We start from the raw sequence: 27484 nt of genomic DNA on the forward strand, positions 1-27484 counted from the left end.
TGTTACCATTCCGCTCTACTAGGAAAGGACCACTCTGTTCTATGTAATCTGATAGAACAAGAATAAAAGCACAGAAATAGCGTGTGCACCTAAATGTATATCAAAATGGACTCTTTATTAAATACATAGTCATAAAAATAAAAGCAAACACACATAGGAGCATATTACCACTATTCAAAATCAGACAAATATTGGCTATGACAAGGCCTATCCTTCCACGCATATAATAGAGAGAAGAAAGGCAAACATAGATATAAAAAAAGGGTTACAGATCCAGTATAGCATCAATGCAAAAATAAATCGAAATAACCAAACAAACCATATATTCCTTAAGGCAAAACATTTGGATTACGGTTCCTTCATGTTTCGCCATATACACAGCTTCATCAGGGGTAATAAATTTCTAGTTTTGTCTGTATAAAACAGTATTTCCCCAAAAGATCCTGTTTTTTTAGGATTTTCTTAGTATTGCACAGGTGATGATATTATTATATAGGCATCAGGAATTGCCACATGTGAAGAAAACAGGGCGGAGGGCACCACTGCAAATAATGCTGGGATCACCTATGGCAGGTAATTTAAACTGCTGCACAAAGAAAAGACAAAGACAAGCCATATAAAATAGGGATTTCTGGGCATGCGCATTGCGCTTGTCAGACGCTCCCCCAGGTTCCCCGCCTTCCAGCGTCGGTCTGTGCAGGAATCTGCCCAGGAATCCCAGCCCCGCACTGTGCATAATACATAACACAGTGCGGGGTAGGGATTCAGTAACAGGGTAGCCGCACTGCCCGCACTGCCAATTCTCACTGCGCCTGCCCCAGGCAGGCACGCACAGCGCAGGCGCCGGATTTAAGAAGAACAGCATGCAGGGGGCGGCGACCATCACCCCAGAAGAGATGAGTGACGGCAGTTGGGCGCTTCAGAGAGGAGGCTTCAGACCCGCCTCCGTGGACAAAGATAGGTATTTTTGAAAAGTTTCAAAGCGCTTTATTTTAGTAATACATGAACACAAAACTAAAAGAGCCACCTTGTTAGAATGCAGCATTACTGCTGCACAAGGTGGCTCTTTTAGTTTATAACGGCTGGAGGGGGGTGACAGTGGCCCTTTTTGGCACAGAAACCTTTGTTTGCAATTACAGAAGTCAGACGTTTCCTGTAGTTCTTGACCAAGTTTGCACACACTGCAGCAGGGATTTTGGCTGCTCCTCCATACAGATCTTCTCCAGATCTTTCAGGTTTCGGGGCTGTCACTGGGAAACATTGAGTTTCCACAGATTTTCTATTGGGTTCAGGTCTGGAGACTGGCTTGGCCACTCTAGAACCTTGAAATGCTTCTTACCGAGCCACTCCTTAGTTGCCCTGCCTGTGTGTTTCAGGTCATTTTCATGCTGGAAGACCCAGCCCAAGACCCATCTTCAATGCTCTTACTGAGAGAAGGAGGTTGTTGGCCTAAATCTTGCGATACATGACCCATCCATCTTCCTTTCAATACGGTGCAGTCGTCCTGTCCCCTTTGCAGAAAAGCATCCCCCAAAGTGGGATGTTTCTGCACTATGCTTCATGGGGAAATTGTGACAACGGCAAGAATTTTATCCATGATGGCGTAGTATGTTGCTAACTGTAATGTTTGAGACTGTGGTCCCTGGTCTCTTCAGGTCATTGACCAGATCCTCCCATGTAGTTCAAGGCTGATTCCTGTTCTTTCTCAGAATCATCCTTACTCCTCTAGGCGAGATCTTGCATGGAGCCCTAGATTGAGGAAGATTGACAGTCATCTTGTATTTCTTCAATTTTCTAATAATTGTGCTAACAGTTGTTGCCTTCTCACCAAGCTGCTTGCCTATTGTCCTGTATCCATCCCAGCCTTGTGCAGGTCTACAATTTGTCCCTGATGTCCTTAGACAGCTCTTTGGTCTTGACCATTTTGGAAAGGTTGCAGTGTGACCGAGGGTGTGGACAGGTGTCTTTTATACAAGTAACGAGTAGGAGTAGGAGGCTTCTTAAAGAAAAACTAACAGGTCTGTGAGAGCCAGAATTCTTGCTGGTTGATCGGTGACCAAATACTTATTTCATGCCGTAAAATGCAATTTCATTATTTAAAAATCATACAATGTGATTTTCTGTATTTTATTTTTAGATTCTGTCTCTCACAGTTGAAGTGAACCTACGATAAAAATTACAGACCTCTCCATTTTTTGTAGGTGGGAAAACTTGCAAAATCGGCAGCGAATCAAATACTTATTTTCCCCACTGTATACAGTATATATGCCTGGTGCGTATATGGAAACCTAAATTTATGCTGAAATATTTGTGGAGGAAAAAAAGTGAATGTTGTAAAAAGTAGATTGTGACACAATAGTGCTTAAAAAAAAGTCAGTCTCAAAAGTATGAACAATTGATATAAATGAGAGAAAGAAAACAAAAGTTTATATTTTCAAAAGTAAATAAAATGATGAAAATATTATGCAAATACAGTTAATTGCTAAATATAATACTATGATAATTATTATAAAGCGATTGATTAAATCCTCTAACATAAAGGAATAAAAAGCACTCTCATACACATGTACATGAATAAATAAAATGCAAAAGAAAAAAAAACTAACATGATAAGAATAATAAAAAAAGCTTATGTTTTAATTAACATAGGCAAGACTGGATATGTATTACCCCTGGTAAAGCTGTGCACACAGCGATACCTGTCAGACCATTCACCTGTGTCTTCTCCTTCTGCAGTACCATGTATGTAACCCATATTTTTGTACTCATTTATAAGAATTTTGCCTCCCTTTGACTTATATTGTTCTCTTTAATCCTTTTGCTATGCACCTTAAGGTAGATTACTCAACATGTCGACAGTGTGTCTGACTGAGCTATTGGTAATACACACCTGTGTGCATTTTTAGATGTTTTTTATGGGTTTACAAGACTAATTATTATTGTGACTATCTATTTAATAAAAGTTCCATTTGATATATCTGGAGGTGCAGTCAGAATTTTTATGCATCTAGTCTTGTTTTATTTTTTTTCTACAGTAGCCTATTATACAGGTATGACTAGTACTCCTTCGTATATTGGCAGTGACGAGTGCATTGCTAATTGCCATATGGTATCTGATAGAAAAATATATATATTTCTAACTCAACTGGAGGTGCAGTGGAGTCATAAAAAGTCTATGCAAATGTCATCACAATTCTGTATTTCAATACAAAATGTACTACAACCATTACTTTCAGGTAGACCTATGTAATTCCTCGTTTCTCCTGTGGAGGCAATGCAGGGAAATTGGGAAATTGAATACTTGTTACCTAGCTCCTCTAAACATTATACCTGATTGATCAGCCCTCACCAATAACAAGAAGTCTTCAATTGTGGACTTAAAAAAATGTGAAACTGAATGTTATACATAATGATAAAATAAACAAATTGAATAATAATGATTGGTGGAAGGGATGAAAATTCTCTTAATCTCAAAGGTAAATTTTGACTTGACCTATTAGAGATGAAAAGGGTGTTCCAGGGAATATTTTTAATGCATCTGATTGCTTTAAAGAAATGAAAGAAATAATGCTCATGTTCCTTGATCACCCATAGCCCCTTCTGGCCCTAGACAAGTGGAAGTGGCTGGAAATGCCAATTTAGCCAAATCAGTGGTTGAGGCAGGTCAACGCTGTTGACAGTGATGGGTAAGCAAGCATTTTTAGCCATTACTAGTGTGTCAAGGATGGGTCCATTCCATGAAGCAGAGACCAATGGAAACCAGGTGAGCACAAGTATGGGAACATCATGGAAAATGTCAGAAATAGTTGATTAGATATTAAACTTTGTGTGAATTGACTTGCAGAACTTGGTCTTATAGCCAATTCAGTGATCTGTGGCCATCAGTCAGGAGGTCAGGAGCCCTGAGAAGTGTCTCTTACCATCTGCATCTGCAGCTCTTCTTTTAATTGGCTCGCTTGACACAAAATAATCATTGAGGTGTGATGCACATTTGATGTCAAGCCAGGTTGCCTAATCAACTAATCAAAAGAAGAGCCATGGATGCACAAGATAATAAGTGGTTCTTCATGCTTCCTTCTAGTGACCACAGAACATTGATGTGACATCTGGACCTGGTCTTGCGATTCAATTCGCACCAACTCTACTAGATATGTTAAGTTTCTAGACTGTAGCCATAAGATTCATCAAGGCTGACATTTTGGACCCCAGTCTTGATGATGGGTGACTAGTGATGAGCGAGTATACTCGTTGCTTGAGTTTTCCCAAACACGCTCGGGTGATCTCCGAGTATTTGTGACTGCTCAGAGATTTAAATTTTGTTGACTCAATTGCATGATTTATGGCTGCTAGACAGCTTGAATACATGAGGGGATTCCCTAGCAACCAGGCAACCCCCACATGTACTCAGGCTGGCTAACAGCCGTCAATCATGCAGCTGAGTCAACAAAAACTAAATCTCCGAGCAGTTACAAATACTCGGAGACCACCCGAACTTGGTAGGGAAAACCCAATCAAAGAGTATACTCGCTCATCACTATGGGTGAGCTGTAGTAATATGTGCTAAATTAATGAATAGGCCACTGCTTCTTAAAAAAATTGCTGCATCTCTCAGTTGTTGTGTGCCACTACAAGAAATATACTCCAGTAAAATCCATATCTGTCTTATTTTGTGCCACCTTTTAGGTGAAAAATCTGTGAAATTTGTGGGCCATGCCCCCCTCTTAACTAAGCTCTTTCAATTTTTTTTTTTTTAAAGTTGGCAAACCAGGCCAGGCCAAAAGTTGCAAAAATTTTGCACAATTATAAAATGAAGAAAAAAAATAACATTTCAAGTGCTAGGGCTAGCGGAATGCACCAAATAATGAAGAGGTAGATATGAGGTGCGTTCGCAGCCCGGAGTCCACCGTGCAGAGATGTACCTGCTGCTAAGTAATGGCAGATGGACCCTTGTTCACGCGTGGGTTAGACTTGACCCAGTGTGAATAGTAGTGAACTCTGTTGCTTCACAGAGCCACTAAAATACGCTGCGCCCTGTTATCAGATACAGGGTGCAGCTGCAAGACACTTGTGGGATCCCTATGAATCACCCCCACTAATCTGGTGGTTGGACTCGCTCTGACCCTCGATGGCTTTTGAGCTCGCCCCTGAGGATGCCCCAAGTCAGGTGCAGGGTCCAAACGGGAATTCCCACCCTACACTGACAGGCTGTCAGGAAAACGCATTAACTGCGCACAGTGCCGTATAAGCGGGCACTGCAAAAGGCACTGTAATGTGTGCTAGGTGTGCAGGTAGCACTGTCGGGCGCTAGATAGCTTCCACCATTCGCGTGCAGTCAACAACACTAGGAATGAGAATGATTAAGGAGCTTTCATCCATCGACAGTCATTCATCAACATACACACGTTATCAAGTTTATACTAGCGAATGGCTGTGCTGCCATGCAAACCTTTTATAGCTGTAGCACTCAAGGACCTTCCTAGTGGTCCAATAGGAGCTGCTACAGGACCTGAGCATGTGACCCTTGACCTCCAATGAAAGGTCTTCCCTTGGGCATGCTCAGTAGAGGAAAAGCAGGACTTATTCCCAGGAGCGTCTGCTCGCCACTGAACAGTGCTGGTTACAATGGCTGAGCCTGGAAGGGCAGCAGTAACCAAGTGCACGGTATCTGCCTGAGCCAGATGCTGGGACCGACGTCTCCGCTGAGCAGGCTCCACTGCGGCTGGAGAAGAATGGGAGACAGCAGTGGAGGTAGTTTGAGATTCCCCCTGTGCAGAGGCAGGAACTTGACACCTAACATCAAGCAGCTTAGTGCCACAGAATTAGTAAATAAAATTTAAAAAGAGTAAAAGTAAATCCCAATGTCAAATAATTGCTATAAACCTATACTTTAATTTACTGAAATGTTTTAATATAATTAATATTATCAAGTGCATTTGAGAATTTGAGCAGCTTCCTACGTAAGGCTTATGTTTTTGTACAATTGGAGCTGATCCCATTGTTGTGCAGACATCTCAGTGAGTGCGACATTTTGAATGCAGAACACAATTGTCCCATCTATTTGTCTCTATAGTGAAAGCGGCCTCGTGATTTTTGACAAATGCAGCACCCGTCTCCATAGCGGGATCCTAAGTGCTTTATAATTCTGTGTTGTAAACAGCTATAAATATCTATTTTAGAAAAGAGCGACCAGCATCGTGGCAAGAAATCTCTTTTTAATCTCTCGGTGACAGTTTTGCTGGATTGCATATTATATTGTTTCATTTTAGAATTCTGTTTGGTCATGTAATTATAGAGATGCAGTGATGTATGCGGGCGGCATGGGTGAAATCACAGTGTGCCGAGGTGAGCTAAAGCCTGCAGTACTAAATTGAAATAGGAAAAACTGTGTTATTCAAGTAAAGGAAAACAATAAATGACACTCAAGGAGTTTGTTGAACATGGACTTTGTTGACCATCGTAACATATCGGGGTTCATGACTGTAAGAGAGTGGAAGAATGATCTGCACCCCCTCAAGATGTTATGATAAATGTTATGTTGATGTACTTTTGAAGAACAGAAAGATGGACAAACCATGCAGCACGCGTGGCGTGACACCGAAAATTTACCATTTACCATTTCTTTCTAACCTGGCAGGAGGAGATGCCAGAGGGGCGGTGGCAGTGAGGGACATTCAGCAGATACCCAGGACCGCAGGGCGTAGACCTAAAACTCGGACTGTCCCGCTGAATCTGGGTCAGTTGGGATTAGATAAGTGGATAGATTCACAGGCCTCTGCTCCAGGTTCCAGGTCAGTGGTACTGGTAGCTGGACGGGAGACTGCGAAACTCTGACCTTATGGGCATTGCCTTCATGGATTTTGATCACCCAGAGCAGCACGACATAATCGGTGCGTCCCGCTCATCTCTAGTTGGGACCTGAGGATTTGTTTCTTGTTCCTTCATTCACAATCAAAGTCACCCGAACTTTCTCATCTTTATGAAGTTTCAGTGTAAGACATCTGACTTTTTTGCATCCATAAGGCCTTGTTCACACGTTGTGTAAATACTTTGCTTTCTGCTTTCTGCAAACTAAACAATAACAATTTTTTCTGATTATTTCATTTTGGCTGGACTTTTTAGGCCTTTTCCCCCTTATTTGATGCTTTTTTGGTGCAGATGTGAAGCCGCGTTTTTAAAGGGAATCTGTCAGCTCTATTGGCTGATATAAGATGCGGCCACCATTCTATACTGCTGTAGATAAGCCCCCAGATCTGAACCTGAAAGATAAGAAAAATACGTCTTATTATACTCACCCGGGGGGCGGTCCGGTCTGATGGGTGCCGCAGGTCCGGATCCGGCGCCTCCCATCTTCTTGTGATGCCGTCCTCCTGTTTGCTTCATGGCTCCCCAGCATGGCGCTCCTGCGCAGGCGTACTTATCTGCCCTGTTGAGGGCAGAGTAAAGTACTGCAGTGCGCAGGCGCTGGGCCTCTATGACCTTTCCCAGTGCCTGCGCACTGCAGTACTTTGCTCTGCCCTCAACAGGTCAGCTATGTACTCCTGAGCAGGAGCGCGGTGTCGGGGAGCAATGAAGCAGGCAGGAGGGCGGCATTGTAAGAAGATGGGAGGCGCCAGACCAGGACCTGCGACACCCATTGGACTGGACCTCCCCCTGGGTGAGTATAATATAACTTATTTTTCTTTTCTTTCAGGTCGGATCGGTGGCTTATCCACAGCATTATAGAATGCTGTATATAAGCCCTGAAAGGAGGTGGCCGTATCTTATATCGACCAAAACCGCTGACAGGTTCCCTTTAAGTGTTTTTATAGTGCAGAAAAGCTATAATTCTGCACTTAAAAAAGTAACTGCAGTTTTTACATGCATTTTTTTAGGTTCCGCATAGAAGTCTCTTGGGAAAAAAAGCACCGAAACTCAAAAGTTCAGCAGCATCATTAGACGCACAGTGGGTGCAGTTTTCATGAAATTACACCCACTTTGCTTGGACAATTGAACGCAGCAGAATTTCTGTACAAAAAAAGCAGCAGAAGAGCAACTCAGAAATTACGCTACATGTGAACAAGACCTAAATATACAAGTAAAGTGGATGTGATTTCATGAGAATTCTGCACTCAGTGTGTCTGAAGACGCTGCTGCACTCAACAGTGTTAGCGCATTTGTTCTCTATAGGTTTCTATATGCAGCTTCAAAAACACGCATGCAAGGAAAACTTTAAAATCAAAATCAAAGCTTTTCTGTACTATTCAAAAGAGTTCAAAAGGCTGCTTCACATCTGCAGCAAAAGTCCATCAAATAATGGATAAAATGCATAAAAGTAACGCAACAAACACAATATTCTGAGAAAATTGTGATTGCATCAGGTCGTGTGGACAACTGCCGAAAATATATTCAGAAAAAAGCAGTAGAAAAAACATATTTACATTACATTACATGCGAACATGGTCTCAGTGTTACCTTTTCATAACATTTTTTATGGATTTAATGGAGAAAAAAAAAATTAGTCACGTTATTTTTCACGATAAATTACTTGCTATGTTGTGTGGGTTGTTATGATTACTGGGATACAAAATATGTCTATTTTTTGCTGATTTGAGATGTTTATTAATTTAAAAAAAATGCATTAAAAAGGACATCATTGTGATTGTTTTTCATTATTTTCAGTAGTTTTATAGGAGAATAAAAATCAGACTTCTAGTTCCCCTTTAGAATACAGGGACATAGAAATACACGGTTACATACAGGTGTTTCTCACAAAATTAGAATATCATCAAAAAGTTAATTTATTTCAGTTCTTCAATACAAAAAGTGAAACTCATATAAAAAAATAAATAAAATAAATGAATACGCTGGTGTGGTGCTTTATATTTTTCTACTTTCCAGATAGGTGTATATATGAGATAGATAGATATGTGGCGGCCTGCAAAGTCAGGCATCACAAATGTCTGTGAACTCTGATGGTGTGAGAAGCCAGCTCTTCAGTCATTTTTACACATGCACATGTAATTAGTGTAATGTCTATTATGAAGTCTGGTGGGTAGCGGCCCGTAAAGAAGAACTACTTAGCCCAGGAGAAGCAAGCCTGCGCCCCTGGGAGTGAGTGGTGCTGTAGATCAAGGAGGCCAGTCTGTGCCTTTGCTGTGGTTACTATCGGGACTCCAGCAAAATCTGTGCAGCCGGAAGGACATAGTGTCCTGTGCGGTTCAAGAACTGACCAAATGCCAGACAACGTCAGTTCAGGATCAGAGGAGAGATGTTTGATGCAATCCTTAGATGTCAGTGGTGGGAAAAGAGCTGAGGTACTTTCCTGTAAGCCTGAGCTGCCATGGATGCCAAGGTCCGTCCAGGCTGAGAGGAGAGGTGTAGTGACGAATATACTCATTACTCGAGATTTCTCGAGCACGCTCGGGGGTCCTCTGAGTATTTTTTAGTGCTCGGAGATTTAGTTTTTCTTGCCGCAAGCTGAATGATTTACATCTGTTAGCCAGTATAAGTACATGTGGGGGTTGCCTGGTTGCTAGGGAATCCCCACATGTACTTATGCAGGCTAAGAGATGTAAATCATTCAGCTGCGGCAAGAAAAACTAAATCTCCGAGCACTAAAAATACTCGGAGGACCCCCGAGCATGCTCGAGAAATCTCGAGTAACGAGTATATTCGCTCATCACAAGAGAGGTGTTAATGCATATATAGTGCGGTATACAATGGGAGTGAGAAGAGCCGCTACACATTGCTGGAAAGAGATGGGGTCATCACACCATGAGGGGCTGTTGGCTCAGTGTAATGAATAACTGTGGAGAGCTGTAATCATCATCATCATCAACAACTGCTCCAGTAAAAGATAATTTTTATTCCTGTTGCACCTGAGGTCTTGACATGACTTATTGAGACCGGCTGATCATGCATCCCTTCCACAACTTTCTCCTTTTTATTCTGATGAAGATTGCCTGCCGGCCGTAACAGTTAGCCGCCATTACGCCACAGCTTGGTGGAGGCCGACCCAGTCAGATAGACATGAGATAGATTATTATTATAATTATTATTATTATTATTAATTTATGTAGCACCATTAATTCCATGGTGCTGTACATGAGAAGGGGTTACATACAGAGTTATAGATATCGTTTACAGTAAACAAATTATACAAACTTATAGATATTGTTTACAGTAAGCTAATTTACGATGACAGACTGGTACAGAAGGGAGAGGACCCTGTCCTTGCAGACTTACATTCTACAGGATAATGGGGAAGAGATAGAAGGTCGGGAGCAGCAGCTCGGGTGGTTGGTGAGGCGGCAGAATGGTTATTGCAGGCTGTAGGCTTTCTTGAAGAGATGGGTTTTCAGGTTCTGTCTGAAGGATCCAAGGGTGGTGGATAGTCGGATGTGTTGAGGCGTGGAATTCCAGAGGATGGGGGATATTCGGGAGAAATCTTGGAGGCAGTTGTGTGAGGAACGAATAAGTGTGGAGGAAAGCAGGAGGTCTTGGGAGGATCAAAGATTACATGAGGGAAGATATTGGGAGATTAGTTCAGAGATATAGGGAGGAGACAGGTTATGGATGGCTTTGCAGGTCAGTGTTAGTAATTTGAACTGGATTTGTTGGGGAATTGGGAGCCAGTGGAGGGATTTGCAGAGGGGAGAAACAGGGGAGTAGCGAGGAGAGAGGTGAATTAGTTGGGCAGCAGAGTTGAGGACAGACTGGATTGGTGCAAGGTGTGGGGAGGCCACAGAGGAAGGTATTGCAGTAATCAAGGCAGAAAAAGATGAGGGCATGCACAAGAGTTTTAATAGATTGAGGACTGAGGAAAGGACGGATTCTGGAAATATTTTTTAGTTGGAGGCAAGAAGGAGGTGGCAAGAGTTTGGACTTGTGGTTTAAAGGTCAGGGCAGAGACGAGTTACTCCGAGGCAGCAGATTTCAGGAGCGGGAGAGAGCGTGATGCCGTTTACCATAATAGATAGGTTGGGTAGGAGAGATACGCAAGATGGAGGAAAGATGATGAGTTCGGTTTTGTCTACATTGAGTTTTAGGAAGTGAGAGGTGAAGAAGGAGGATTTGGCTGATAGACACTCTGGAATTCTGGACAGCAGAGAGGTGACATCTAGGCCAGAGAGTTAGATCTGAGAGTGTGGGCCGCATACAGCTGGTACTGGAAGCCATGAGACTTTATGAGTTGTCCTAGGTCAAGGGTATGAGGGACTCCAACAGATAGATGGCGGGATGAGGAGGTAGTGTGGGAGTGGGAAACGCTAAATGTCCAGTCGGAAAGGTATGAGGCAATCCAGGACAGGGCAAGGTCTTTGATGCCAAGGGAAAAAAGAATCTGTAGCAGTAGGCAGTGGTCCACTGTGTTGTAGGCAGAGGACAGGTCAAGAAAAAGGAGGATGGAGAACTGTTAGCTTTGGCTGTGAGTAAGTCATTAGTAATTTTGGTCAGGGCAGTTTCGGTGGAGTGGTGGGGCGGAAGTCAGATTGGAAGTTGTCAAGGAGAGAGTTAGATGAGAGGTGGGATGACAGTTGAGCATGGACATGCTGGTCAAGGAGTTTGGAAGTAAACGGGAGCAGTGATATGGGGCGATAGCTGGGCATAGCAGTTGGGTCAAGGTTAGTTTTTTGAGGATGGGTGTGATGGTGGCATGTTTGAAGGCAGAAGGGAAGGTACCAGAAGATAGCGATAGGTTGAAGAGGTGGGTTAGGGCTGGAATGAGCATGTTAGTGAGGTTGGGAAGCAGGTGGGAAGGCATGGGGTCAAGTGCACAGGTGGTGAGGTGTGATTTGGAAAGGAGGTGAGTAAGCTCTCCTTCAGTGATGTTGGAGAGGGAGGTTATTAGGGAAGGGCAGAGGTCTGATATATGGAGTGGTCGGGGAGGTGGAACAGTAAAGGTTTGCCTTGTTTGGTCGATCTTATTTTTGAAATAGGTGGCAAAGTCCTCGCTAGAGATGAGGGGAGTTGGAGGTTGCAGTGGTGGGTGGAGGAGAGAGTTGAATGTGCTGCACAGTTGTTTTGGGTTGTAGGATAATGAAGATGCAAGGTTTGTGAAATAGGTCTGTTTAGCCGAGGTATGGGCCAATTTGAAGGCAAGTGTAGCTTGTTTGAAAGCAGTGAAGTCATCTGGCAGGCATGTTTTCTTCCAACGCTGCTCCATGACCTTGGATGCTTGTCAAAGTATTTTGGTGATATTGTTGTGTCAGGGTTGCCAATTGGTTTGTCGCACTTTGCCATGCATGAGTGAGGCGACTGAGTCTATGGCTGATGTAAGGGTAGCGTTGTAGAAAGCAGTGGCGCTGTCTGTATCGTGGAGTGAAGATATGGAGGACAGAGGTAGAACAGAGTCTGAGAGTCTGTGAATGGCTAGGTGTGCAAGGTTTCTGCGAGGATGTGCTAGTGGCTGGACATGGGGGCGGGTGAGGAGAACAAGGATGAGAGGGTGAGTGGATGGAGGTGAGGTAGGGGGAAGGGGGAGGTTGTGAGATTAGATGGGGAACAGGCGGGTGAAGATGAGGTCTAGTGTATGTCTGGCTGTGTGGGTGGCTGTGGAGGACCACTGAGTAAGTCCAAAGGATCTATAGATAGATACATTTTCCGGTAATGGTAACCATAATTACAAGTGGACCTTGGTACTTTCATGTCGGTTCATTCTCTATAATCCCCCTTAATGAAATTCTATTTGTGGCTACTTTTATCTGTGTTTTATTAGAATAAATGCTTGTGTATTTTAACCGGCAGATTTTCATTTTTCAGAGAGTGTGGATTATGGGCCAGTGCTTATCCAAGAGCCAGAAAATGTTATTTTCCCCATGGATTCTGGAGAGAAGAAAGTGGCCCTTAATTGTGAGGCGAGAGGAGCCCCTGCTCCGATTTATAGGTACATCCGATGAAAGTTCCATTTGTTGAAGTCATTCATTCATTTATTCTTCATTTCTTCCTTCCTGGTCACTTGCACCTTCATGCAGTATTTCCATTGCCTCCTAGTCATGCCATATATGCAATATTTACAACCCACCTCCATATTATCGGGTATGTACTATTGACACCATTATGTCTTTCTGTTATTTTACCTTCACAAATAAATGTAGAAAAGTGAATTTCTATGCATGTAATTATATTTCGGATCCATACCGGAGAGGATCACCCTGTTACAATATTTTCTGTTTCAGCAAGTACTGGTGCTTCTCACAAAATTAGAATATCATCAAAAGTTAATTTATTTTAGTTTTTCAATACAAAAAGAGAAACTCATATATTATATACAGTCATTTCAAACAGAGTGATCTATTTCAAGTGTCTCTTTCTGTTAATGTTGATGATTATGGCTTGCAGCCAGTGAAAACCCAAAAGTCATTACCTCAGTAAATTTGAATAATTAGCAAAAAAAAAACACCTACAAATGCTTCATAAGCATTAAAAGGGTCCCTTAGTCTGTTACTTTAGGCTCCACAATCATGGCAGAGGGCAGTCATTGACACACTCCACAAGGAGGAGGATAAGCTACAAAAGGTCATTGCAAAAGAAGCCGGCTGCTCACAGAGTGCTGTATCCAAGCATATTAATGGAAAGTTGAGTGGAAGGAAAAAGTGTGGTAGAAAAAGGTGCACAAGAAAACGGGATAACCGCAGCCTTGAAAGGATTGTTAAGAAAAGGCCATTCAAAAATTTTGGGTAGATTCACAAGAAGTGGACTACTGCTGGAGTCATTGCTTCAAGAGCCACCACACACAGACGTATCCAGGACATGGGCTACAAGTGTCGCATGCCTTGTGTAAAGCCGCTCATGACCAATAGACAACACCAGAAGCGTCTTACCTGGGCCAAGGAGAAAAAGAACTGGACTGTTGCTCAGTGGGCCGAGGTGTTGTTTTCAGATGAAAGTAAATTTTGCATTTCATTTGGAAATCCAGGTCCCAGAGTCTGGAGGAAGAGTGGAGAGGCCACAATCCAAGCTGCTTGAGGTCTAGTGTGAAGCTTCCGCAATCAGTGAGGGTTTGGGGAGCCATGTCATCTGCTGGTGTAGGTCCACTGTGTTTTATCAAGACCAAAGTCAGTGCAGCCGTCTACCAGGAAATTTTAGAGCACTTCATGCTTCTCTGTGCTGACAAGCTTTTTGGAGATGGAAATTTCATTCTCCAGCAGGACTTGGCACCTGTCCACACTGCCAAAAGTATCAATACCTGGTTTACAAATAACAGTATCACTGGGCTTGATTGGCAGCAAACTCGCCTGACCTTACCCACATAGAGAATCTACTGGGCATTGTCAAGAGGAAGATGAGAGACACCGGACCCAACAATGCAGATGAGCTGAAGGCTGCTATCAAAGCAACCTGGGCTTCCATAACAGCTCAGCAGAGCTACAGGCTGATCGTCTCCATGCCACGCCGCACTAATGTAGTAATTGATACCAAGTATTGAGTGCATTTACTGAACACACATTTCAGTAGGCCAAAATTTCAGATTTTAAAATCATTTCTCAAGCTGGTGTTATAAAGTATTTTGATTTACTGAGATAATGACTTTGGGGTTTTCATTGGCTGTAAGCCATAATCATCAACATTAACAGAAAAAAACACTTGATATTGATCACTCTGTTTGTAATAACTCTACTGTATATAATATATGAGTTCCACTTTTTGTATTGAAGAACTGAAATAAATTAACTTTTTGATGATATTCTAATTTTGTTAGAAGCACATGTATCTGCATTCTCTATAAAAACAACATTTCTTACAATTCTGAATTGTGCTTTTCCTCTGATGTTCCACCTGGAAATTTATGAATAAATACAGTAGACAACTAGGTGTTACTGTCCTACTTACTGATAGGATGGATTATGTCCCTGCACCATTTGCATTGGAAGAAATAGGACATGGGAATGGTAATGCCGGACTGTCAATTTACTCATATATTTCCAGGAGGGACAACAGACGAACGGCACAATGAAAAGTAAAAAAATAAAATATTATTTTATAAGAAATTTAAATTTATTCGAAAACAGAAAAATCAGCATTCAATAGGGGCCACACCAACCATGAGCCTAGGACCTCAGGGCTCATTCAGTCGTCTGACGTTTTGTGCACGAGAAAAAAACGGAGTAATTATTCTGATCAGAGTTTAATTAGAAAGTGGTCCGAGTGTCATCAGATTTCATAGTATAAGGAGAAATAAAATTTTTTTCCATCTTCTCCATTCTGACACTCAGTGAAAATTGGACCCGCTCACGAGTGCAGTGCAATTTTTTCCCGGACCCATTGACTTGCTTTGCAGATTTCGATCTGACCCTCGGATCAAAATTGGACATGCCTCAGCAATTTTCCGCGAATCGAGAGGTCAGCAAAAAATCATGGACACGTGAATGGCCCCATAAACTATCACAGGTTTGAGTGCTATCTCTAAAAATCACTTGTACGCAAAAATCGGACGACTGAATGAGCCCTTCGGGTATGAACAGCTTGAAGAAGCAAAAAAACGCTTATTTGCTTCTTTTATCCAGATGCAGCACCACTCATGTCTATAGGATGTGTCTGGTATTATATTAAGCATTAGAAAGACGCAATACCACACACACGGCCATGGACAAGAATGGCGCGGTTTGTGTAAAGATATTAGTCACTCTATTTACATCTCTTTACTAAAGAGTCCCCTTTTCACACTAGTGCTTTTTTTTTGTACAAAACTTCCAATCACTTTTTATGCTTTCCAGTATAGGAATTAGGAAATGGAAATTGGCAAAATCCCATCACTCACAAAGTGTTATTAACATGCTTTATTTATTTATTTTTTTGCCTGTTTTTTTTATTATTTTATAACTTGCTTTTTATTTTCTATTTCATTTTTACCATCTTTGTTTTTTTTTTAAGATGGCTTCGCAATGGAACAGAAATAGACTTGGAAAGTGATTATCGCTATACTTTAATAGATGGAAATTTAATTATCAGCAGTCCAAATGAGATGAAGGATTCTGGTCAATACCAGTGCATAGCAGCAAACAACCTTGGCAGAATCCTTAGTAGAGAGTCAACACTTCAATTTGCATGTGAGTAATACCGTAACGATTTGGTTCTTTCCACTTGTTAGAATTCTAGTTCTGCTTTTTTGCTTTCCCCGTAAAATTCCTTATAAATATCTACTATATAATTGTCTAAGGGTCACTTCCATCTGTCCTTCTGTCTGTCCCGGTTATTCATTCGCTGATAGGTCTCGCCAGCTGCCTGTCATGGCTGCTGCGACCAATCAGCGACGGGCACAGTCCGGAAGAAAATGGCCGCTCCTTACTCCCCGCAGTCAGAGCCTGTCGCCCGCATACTCCCCTCCGGTCACCGCTAACACAGGGTTAATGCCGGCGGTAACGGACCGCATTATGCCGTGGGTAATGCACTCCGTTACCGCCGCTATTAAGCCTGTGTGTCCCCAACTATTTAGTATTGACACTGCCTACGCGGCATCAATAGTAAAAAATTTAATGTTAAAAATAATTAAAAAAAAAACAAAACCTGCTATACTCACCCTCCGTAGCCGTTTGCCATCTTCCGTTGCAGGTTCCGGTGGCAGAAGGACCTGCCATGACATCACGGTCATGTGACCGTGACAACATCACAGGCCCTGCATGACAAGGACCTGCCATGACATCACGGTCATGTGACTGCGACGTCATCACAGGTCCTGTCCTGCGCTCATACCAACCCTGGGACCGGAAGCTGCCGTGGACTACAAGGGCTCCCTCGGAAAGGTGAGTATATGTATATTTTTTATTTTTTAACCTGTGACAAACCTGGCTGGGCAATATACTATGTGACTGGCCAATATACTACGTAGCTGCGCAATATACTATGTATCTCTGGGCAATATACTATGTGGCTCTGTGCTGTATACTACGTAACTGGGAAGTATACTACGTGGCTGGGAAATATACTACGTCACTGGAGAATATACTATGTGACTGGCCAATATACTACGTCGCCCTGTGCTGTATACTATGTCACTGGGCAATATACTACGTCGCTGTGCTATATAATACGTGGCTGCGCAATATACTACGTGACTAGGCAATATACTACGTAACTGGGCAATATACTATGTGGCTAGGCCATACACTAAGTGGCTGCGCAATATACTACGTCACTGGGCAATATACTACGTGACAGGCCAATATACTACGTCACTAGGCAATATACTACGTGGCTGGGCAATATACTACGTGGCTGCGCAATATGCTACGTCACTAGGCAATATATTACGTGACTGGGAAATATACTACGTCACTAGGCAATATACTACGTGGTTGGGCAATATACTACGTGGCTGCGCAATATGCTACGTCACTAGGCAATATACTACGTGGTTGGGCAATATACTGCGTCTCTGGGCAATATACTACGTGGCTGCGCAATATACTACGTGACTGGGCAATATACTACGTGATTGGGCAATATATTACGTGGCTGGGCAATATACTACGTGGCTGCGCAATATACTACGTGACTGGGCAATATACTACGTGATTGGGCAATATATTACGTGGCTGGGCAATATACTACGTGACTGGGCAATATACTACGTGGCTGCGCAATATACTACGTGACTGGGCAATATACTACGTGGCTGCGCAATATACTACGTGACTGGGCAATATACTACGTGGCTGCGCAATATACTACGTGACTGGGCAATATACTACGTGACTGGGCAATATACTACGTGGCTGCGCAATATACTACGTCACTGGGCAATATACTACATGGCTGCGCAATATACTACGTGGACATGCATATACCCGATGCGTTAGAATCGGACCACCATCTAGTTACTCTATGTTTACAGAAATAAACTCGGGTTCATCAAAATACTGAACCTTTGATGCAGCATTTGGGGCCACTTCAAGTGTCTTGAGGTTTCGCCCAACTGGCATAAGAAGACATTGGCCGGACAATGAACCCTTGGAAAAAACTAACGCAAATGAGCTATCTGCCAATAGGAAGAAAGTCGCATCTCTAGTGACACCTATTTTAGGCAACTAAGTCAGTGCAAGAGAAGAGCAAATCTGCAACTCGCCCAAGATTCGATTGTGGCAGATTCACTCAGATTTCATCGGCAGATTTGATTCGGTGACAATCAATCATGCCCCGATTATCATAAGGAGGGAAGGAGTTAAAAAAAAACCTAAAAACCTTTATACTCACTTTTTTTTACCGGTTCTGGAGCAGCTCCCTGCTCTTCCATTTTCTTCTGATGCTCAATTTGCTGACTTTGATGCCATTATGAGGTCTGTGATTGGTCACATGGATGGGGAAGTGCGGCAAATCATGACCAGTGTCGCACCCTATTTCCTGAGTAGCCACATGGGGCCAATCACAATGCTCAGATTGACGCACCATGCCGGATTAAAGGAAGTGTAAGAACTGGTGACAAAAGGGTGTAAGGTTTTTTCTTATTATAACCCCTTCCCTGGCCTTAAAACGAATCCAGCAAAATGGCGATCGGTTGACTACCATTTTGCTGAATTTGGGCAAATCAAATTGGATTCTTGCAAGTTTGGATTCTAATGGAAATTGAGAACGAGTTTGCCTATTTCTAGTCAATACCAAAGAATTGAATGAACCTGGCCACGTGATTTAAGATATTTAGCCACACCAGGGTCTCCTCCACAACACGGTGCGGCACCACTCTTTATAGAGAGGCTGTCACCCCTAAAATGCATTATAAATGGACAATACAGTATTGTAGGGGCTTAGCCCCATTAATAACCGTACTAGCTCTGGACTTGTTGCTGGGACAGTGCCTGAGAAAATATTGTGTAATTTACCTGTATATGCAAATTAGGTATTTAGTGCACCATTACGCCTCCTCATTTGCATATAGGGGTCCTTTCCCCACTTCTGATTAACAATGCTTCCCTTTCAGAGTCTCAAAATCCTGCCGGCGTTTGGGCGAGCGAGCACGGCAGAATTTTGACACTCTGAAAGGCAAGCGCTGTCAATCAGAAGCGAGAAAGGGACACCGATATGCAAATGACGAGGTGTAATGGTGCACCAAATACCTAATTTGCATATAAATTACACAATATTTTCTCAGGTGCTCCCCCAAGTAACAAAGTGAGGATTTGTAACAGTGCACCAAACTCTTGGCCACTTTAAGGGTTCAGCGAAGCCTCTTCATTTGCGTAGGGGCATTTAGCCTTAATAGGCTAGCCATTAAATATGACACCGCTGTCAGATCAGGAAGTGGATTATTGCTTTGCATTATTTTTAACAATGTGAATTAATGGTGATGAAATATTTCACATGAACACAAATACTAAGATATCAAAGGATGCACGATTGATAGATCATTTGAATGGATATATCAGAACAAAAACTATCACACAAGGCTATAGGCCTCAAAACCATAGGTAAAGTTGTCAAGGGCAACAGATATATGCTCCAATATATAAATGCAAAAAGCGAAGAGGACAAGGAGAACAGAAAAATCTGTTTAAAAATTGCAGAAATATTTTATTACAATAAAGTCATATCATCATCACAATCGATAACGATTACAAAAGTATATGGACAAAAGGATTTAAAAAGTGAAGGACACGAACAATGGTAAGCCTGAGGTAAAGCCAGATTGTGTGCGGACAGGGAAGTCATATTCCTAAAGAAGTTGTGTCCAAGGGTTCATGTTATAGCAATCCATAATGAATATATGTGTAGCAGCATATAAGACTATATATAAAGGCAAAGTGCCATTAATCCATCCACATATATATAGAGGGACGCATTATATCTAATATATAAAGTGTCATAGTGCAACAGGAATGGTCCTTACCCATGTGAATCCCTGTGAGCCGTCAGATGGCGCAGCCCAAATGATAGATAACAGATAGATAGACTATACAGAGATAGATAGATAGATAATAGATAGGTAGATGATAGATAATAGATAGATAGATAGATAGATAGATAGATAGATAGATAGATAGATAGATAGATAGATAGATAGATAGATAGATAGATAGATCGATAGATATCTATAATATAACGCTGGGTGCGTCACTCTGTCCGAAGCCTTTATAGACTGTGCAAGCGCAAGCGCCGGCGCAATCTGGACCCCACAGAGTGACACTCCCAGGAGATCGCGGTATGCATAAACACTGAACGCACACCGCATCTCCACCGGAGAGGCAGGGATGCGCCAGGAGGGTGAGTATTATATTCACCTGTCCCCCGTTCCAGCGCTGCGTCCGCTCCGTGTCCCGGTCCTCTGCTGTGACGTTCACAGTTCAGAGGACGCGATGACGCGCTTAATGCGCGCCGCCCTCTGACTGAACAGTCACAGCCAGAGGAGCCGGAACACAGAGCGAGCGCAGCGCTGGATCAGGGCCAGGTGACTATGTGTCGGGGGCCTGAGCGAGCGGCGATACCGGCACCTGACCCCCACAGCACGCCAGTGTCCCCGCCTGCTCAGGCCCCCCAGCACTCGGCGCCCAGCGACGATAGGTGAGTATGGTATTTTTTTTTATATATCGCTGCAGCATACGGGGGCATACACACTGGAGCATCTTATTGGGCCATAAACCATAATGGAGCAGTGTACTGGGGCATACACTATGGAGCATCTTATGGGGGCCATAAACTATAATGGAGCAGTGCACGGGGGCATATACTATGGAGCATCTTATGGGGCCATCAACCATAATGGAGCAGTGTACAGGGGCATACACTATGGAACATCTTATGGGGGCCATAAACTATAATGGAGCAGTGTACGGGGGCATATACTATGGAGCATCTTATGGGGGCCATAAACTATAATGGAGCAGTGTACGGGGGCATACACTATGGAGCATCTTATGGGGGCCATCAACCATAATGGAGCAGTGTACAGGGGCAAACACTATGGAGCATCTTATGGGGGCCATAAACCATAATGGAGCAGTGTACGGGGGCATATAATATGGAGCATCTTATGGGGGCCATAAACCATAATGGAGCAGTGTGCGGGGCATACACTATGGAGCATCTTATGGGGCCATAAACCATAATGGAGCAGTGTACGGGGCATATACTATGGAGCATCTTATGGGGCCATAAACCTTTATGGAGCAGTGCACAGGGGCATATACTATGGATCATCTTATGGGGCCATCAACCATAATGGAGCAGTGTACAGGGGCATACACTATGGAGCATCTTATGGGGGCCATAAACTATAATGGAGCAGTGTACGGGGGCATATACTATGGAGCATCTTATGGGGGCCATAAACTATAATGGAGCAGTATACGGGGGCATACACTATGGAGCATCTTATGGGGGCCATCAACCATAATGGAGCAGTGTACAGGGGCATACACTATGGAGCATCTTATGGGGGCCATAAACCATAATGGAGCAGTGTACGGGGGCATATAATATGGAGCATCTTATGGGGGCCATAAACCTTTATGGAGCAGCGTATGGGGCATATGGATGGGAGCAGCAAATTAAAGAATGGTGGCGCAGGATGGGAGCAGCACATGACAGGATGGGGGCGCAGGATGGGTGCAGCACATGACAGAACGGGGGCGCAGGATGGGAGCAGCACATGACAGAACGGGGGCGCAGGATGGGAGCAGCACATGACAGGATGGGGGCACAGGATGGGTGCAGCACATGACAGAACGGGGGCGCAGGATGGGAGCAGCACATATTAGAATGGGGGTGCAGGATGGGTGCAACACATGACAGGATGAGGGCACAGGATGGGTGCAGCACATGGTAGGATGGAGATCATATACCAATATAAATGCTCGCCACCCAGGCGTAGAACGGGTTCAATAGCTAGTATAGATATATAGATAATAGATAGATAATAGATAGATAGATAGATAATAGATAGATAGATAGATAGATAGATAGATAGATAATAGATAGATATATAATAGATAGATAGAGAGATAGATAGATAGATAGATAGATAATATATAGATATATAATAGATAGAGAGATAGATAGATAATAGATAGATAGATAGATAGATAGATAGATAGATAGATAGATAGATAGATAGATAGATACCGTAGATAGATAGATAGATAGATATATAGATAATAGAGATAGATAGATAGATAGATAGATAGATAGATAGATAGATAGATAGATAGATAGATAGATAATAGAGATAGATAGATAGATAGATAGATAGATAGATAGATAGATAGATAGATAATAGATAGATAAATATATAGATAAAAGAAAATAGAGAACAGCACCTGAAAAAATAGTAAAAGCTGGGTGCAGAGCTTCATAGGCACATACCAGTCCTTATAGTAGAGAAAAATGAAGAAGCAGCACACCATAAATTTAGTGCCAAAAAGCTGTTTTAATGGCCCATTTGTGCCACATTTCGTCTCTGTGTGTGAGCCCCATAGGTGAGTATAATAAAAGCTCCATTTGTTATCTTGCAGGGCAAATTGGAGTCATATGTGTAGCATTATAGAATGTGGTCATATGGGCCTGAAAGGTGGTGGCCTTAGGTTATATCAGAAAAAAAAGGAGACAAGTTCCCTTTAATTAAATTATTTTAACACCAAAAAGTTTATAAAAATATCTCCTAGTGCTTTAAAAGGCAGAAATATGACAATGACCATTATTGCATGTGATTGTTGACTACTTGGTGGCCCACACTGGATTTGGAGTGGACGTGGTCTGATCTCAGATGTCTTTTGTTTTCTAACCTTCCTATTGTGATATAAAAGAAGCATAAAGGTAAATGTAACACAACACCATATCAGTCTCCTAACACCAGCTTCAATCCCATGGTCTACTGTACTGAAGTTGACAATAAGTCTATATTCGAGGGTAATAGTGATTTTCCATTGTTCTCCAAAGCTGGAGATAATTTGCTTTCTTGAAGAAAGTAGAAAAGTGGGAAAACAAAGCTCCGAGAGGAGAGAGGAGATAATGCCAACCTGTAATCACCAATTATCTCATACCGCCATTGCTCAACACATTGTTAGACGCTGTTGTATTCTTTTCTCCTTTTCTCCGACTATGACCGGTAATTACTATTTTTTCTGCTCCAAAACAATCATTTTGTAAAAAAAAAGTTTGTATCTACACTCAGCTTAAAGAAACAAGAACATGAAATAGTTTTTAGATGTCAGCTGATTCGTCATTACATTAATTTCCTCCAACGAGAAGGGACATAATGAATTCTCTTGGCTGCTTGTTACAAGAATGCAGAATAAGAGACAATTTTATCATTACCTTATCAAACCTATAGAGATGTAACATAGCTACAGATAGTTGGACCCCCACAATAATGTAATATCAATGGCCGAGCCTATAGATAAGCCAATAATTTTAAAATCTGGATAACCCCCTTTCTTGACCTTTTACACCAATGACTATGAATAACACAGTGGGGGTTGACCTTCTGAATCTACTTTACATTCTTATATCTGTCACGGGTTTACCGGGACAGAGAGGAGCCGGCAGACCGCAGCGTTTGATTGCTCCTACTCCTTTTTAAACAGTATGAATTTCTTTTAGCGGTACAGGTGTTAATTGGCCATGATAAGAGCTCTGGGAGCTCGGGCTATGAGCTCAGCATGGTTAGCCACTACTATCCTCTATATAATCTGGGTCCTGACTGAAACACATCGTCAGAGCTAGCATATCTTGCATGTCTGAGAGGATAGTAGTTGTTGCTCATAAGAGAAGGCTTTTGGTGGATTTATCGGTGACTGTTGCTTGGTTTAGTGAGTGTGATAATTCCCTTTCTTCTCCTACTTTGGTTTCACCTCATCCTCCTGAGTTGCCCCACGGGCCAGGGTTTACTCGGTACCGGGTCCGGTACTTCACAGGTGGATGTCATGGTGGCTGCGACCTGGTCCATGGCCCTGGGCTACTATGTAAAAGGGGAAAGGTCTTTAAAGGGAAAGGGTTTATGTTCGTGATGCCACCGGTGGTATTTGGTCAGTGGGGACCAACGCTGCTTTAAGAGTCCACTGGGGTGATGTTATGGCAGCTAGATGGTATATCTTCCCACAGGTGAAGTATATCCCCAGGGCTCCTGGTGTGTAGATGGTGGTATAGTGAGAGGTGCAGAGAAGAACGAGGACACAAGGTTGCAGTCTCTTTACCTTTACTGAAGACCTCAGCATCCACAGTCCAGGGCACCAGACCACAGGGCAGGCAGAGAAGTCCGGGCAGTCCAGAGACAAGCAAGTTCCACTGGGTAAGTCAGGTGGGGGCCTACTACTCTGCGCTTTCTGTCTCTAAGTCCCTGCTGCCACTAAGAGTCTCAACAAGGTCTTTAAGCATTCTGCTGTTCTAGGACAGGTACCTGTATGGCAGGCAGCTCGGGCCGTTTGAACTGGGGTCTGTTCTCGGTGACTCCAGGCTCCTAGGTGCTGCTGTGCCACAGGTAATTATGGGCAAAGTCCCTGTAGAACAATACCCTCTGGTTCTGCTCTGTGTTGTATAATCCACAAAAGCCTCGGACTCCCGATACCCAGATTCTTGCACTGATACTCTTCAGAGGCCTGCTCGTGGCCTCTTGGAGCTTTCACTTTCTCTGGTTCTGCTCTGTGTTGTATAATCCACAAAAGCCTCGGACTCCCGATACCCAGATTCTTGCACTGATACTCTTCAGAGGCCTGCTCGTGGCCTCTTGGAGCTTTCACTTTCCTTTGTGCTCCACTCCTGTCTGTCCTCGCACCCAGACTTCTGCTACAAACTGAGCTGTCTCTGCCTCCAAACCAAGATCTTTATTCAGAGAAGCTGCCCTAAAACAGGGCTTGGAGCTCCCCCTCATGGCCTGGAAGTGGAAAGTGTTCTGTGTGTGTAAACCTACCAAAGGAAATCTCACTTGTCTCCAGACATAGCACTTTCCTCCCTGTGAGGAAGACAGCACTACTGTGGTACCCAAACTTCAGGGGTGCCACACTCCACTCCCCGGTGCATTCCTCTGCTATATGTGAGGGTATATTTGTATGCCTGATATTTTCCATTTTCCCTGTTCGTGTTACCTTGTTCGTCTTTTTGGTGTACTATGGTGCACAACTACTCTCCTCTTCCCTGGGTGGGGGAAGGGGTCAGACGATGGTTAGATTCAGGATATAAGGCAAGGTACGTCGCCTTGACATCTTCACCTTCAGAAGTAACCCGGGAACAGGGTGAGGTAGGGCAGCCCCTACAGAAACCATAAAAGAAACAGGTACATGCATATATTTGTAGGATCACCACAAGACAAAAGGATAATTTTCAAAAAGGATTAGTCCTGCCCGGACTGTAGTACTGCACCTAGGACCATAAGGACGATAGTGGACTGTGTGACGGTATAGGGTGAAGTATTATTATGTACTAGCCAGGCTATGCATTAGCAGTCTGTGTCGTATGAGGTAAGGAGGAATATCTGTGTGCGCTAGCCCGTGCCCTAGGATTTCATCTACATTAGGTAGCACTGCTCCCAACATTTGGGTGCAATCTATACAGCAGGGCACCGGGTTTCAGCGCTGCAAGAGTGTAAAATGGAACAGTTGACTATCTGAGATGCTGTCCCCCTAAAAGTGGGCTTTATTATATACCCTATAAACCTATCCAGTCCTCCGCAAGTGATTTATATTTTAAAAAATTTTGGTGCACTTGTACTAATAGGAAATACGATTATGTTTTTTTCCTATATATATATATATATATAATATTATACAGCCGGGCAGTGTTGTTGTTGTTATTATTATTATTATTATTATTATTTATTATTATAGCGCCATTTATTCCATGGCGCTTTACATGTGAGGAGGGGTATACATAATAAAACAAGTACAATAATCTTGAAAAATACAAGTCACAACTGGTACAGGAGGAGAGAGGACCCTGCCCGCGAGGGCTCACAATCTACAAGGGATGGGTGAGGATACAGTAGGTGAGGGTAGAGCTGGCCGTGCAGCGGTTTGGTCAATCGGTGGTTACTGCAGGTTGTAGGCTTGTCGGAAGAGGTAGGTCTTCAGGCTCTTTTTGAAGGTTTCGATGGTAGGCGAGAGTCTGATATGTTGTGGTAGAGCATTCCAGAGTTATTTGATTTATATCACTATACAATATATGCTATTGACTTGGATCTATTTTTTGGTTCTATGTGGAACAAGTTTTAAATGTTTTTAACCGTGTGTATTGTCTGTTTTTTTGTGGTGTGTTCAATAATAAAAATCTAAATTCTTTTTGAAAATTATCCTTTTGTCTTGTGGTGATCCTACAAATATATGCATGTACCTGTTTCTTTTATGGTTTCTGTAGTAATTTTCTACATGCATGGTAGTGATCCCAGACAAGTATCTATAGACTATTGTATGATGGTGCCCACTTAAATAGCTCTTTCAGTAGGGCAGCCCCTAGTGTTAGCGACAGGGAAGGAATCTCTGGCCCTGGGTCATCCGAGAACAGAGTCATGTAAATATCATGGTGGTCACTTGAAAAGGAGTTGTCAAGAACCATTCAGCCTCTTGTCATTGAGATATAATGAGGGATGAATGAATCTTTGGCTTTTTAAATTCACTGGGAAATTCAATATGAAATCAAAAGTACTTCACAACCGTCAATTGCCCTGCAAAATGTGTATGACACAGTGATACTTCTGTCAATCATTCCCGATGAATTAAATCTGTATTATTCTCTTTCCATTATACACAAGTCTTCCTTATTGTCACACACTATCTGTCTATATTATTCAGTGTTTTATGGCATTCTCTCACTATCTCTATGGTTAAGCTGTGATGTCCTCTCATTGTGGCTGCTGCCAGCATTCAATGCCTAGGCTTTTATATTGGCTATCATAGTCACTCCTGATTGGCTGTATTATACCATTTGATTTGATTACTGAAAAGCATTATGAAGAAACCTGACCAGCCATGCCAAGGTCAAGTAAACCTTCTCTTTCTAATACAATATTCTACAATGTGTTAACCCCTAACCAACAACTCCCATACATGTTGGAAGTGGGTGTAGAGAACGGTTTCACAGGGTGAGCTCGTCCAATACCCAACAGGTAATGGCTGTTTGTTAGTGTCAGGAGCTGCCTCATGTGTTAACCAGTAAAATGCTGTTGTCAATCTCTGACAGCAACATTAACAATGTGCCAGCATGGGGTCATGTCATTCTATGCAACAATCAGTGCTGCCGTGATCGCAACGGCACCGATGGTATGTTATTGACAGCATGGGGCCTGGTAAAGACCCTCATGCTTGTCATTATGGAACTCCCTTGAAACTCAACCTGTGACCTGGCTTCCAAGTAGACCGTGATTTCTGCTATATACAGAAAAAGATGGCACAAAAAAGTATTTTATTGTACTTTAAAAAGTTCTAACATTTCAATGTAATTTGACTCTGTAAGATTCCTGGCACTCTGTAATGTATCTGCTCTTTACCTCTTTTTTTATTATTGTGAGGTCTGATTGCGCGCGGTTGAAAATCAACCCGCTACGAGAACTTTCATTACAATCGAAATGTTTGGTTCCTAAGGCAACATCTACTTT

General features: G+C 42.7%; 1 protein-coding gene across 1 annotated transcript in view; it reads left to right on the forward strand.

Moving 5' to 3' along the window:
- Positions 1 to 27484, forward strand: part of CNTN5 (contactin 5) — a 2082395-nt gene that overhangs the window by 1378756 nt on the left and 676155 nt on the right. The window contains exons 6-7 of the mRNA XM_069759184.1: positions 12739 to 12862; positions 15850 to 16025. Of these exons, the coding sequence (XP_069615285.1) occupies positions 12739 to 12862; positions 15850 to 16025 (300 nt within the window). The remainder of the gene's footprint in view (positions 1 to 12738; positions 12863 to 15849; positions 16026 to 27484) is intronic.

This window comes from Ranitomeya imitator, chromosome 3, assembly GCF_032444005.1.
Source record: "Ranitomeya imitator isolate aRanImi1 chromosome 3, aRanImi1.pri, whole genome shotgun sequence".
Taxonomy (NCBI): domain Eukaryota; kingdom Metazoa; phylum Chordata; class Amphibia; order Anura; family Dendrobatidae; genus Ranitomeya; species Ranitomeya imitator.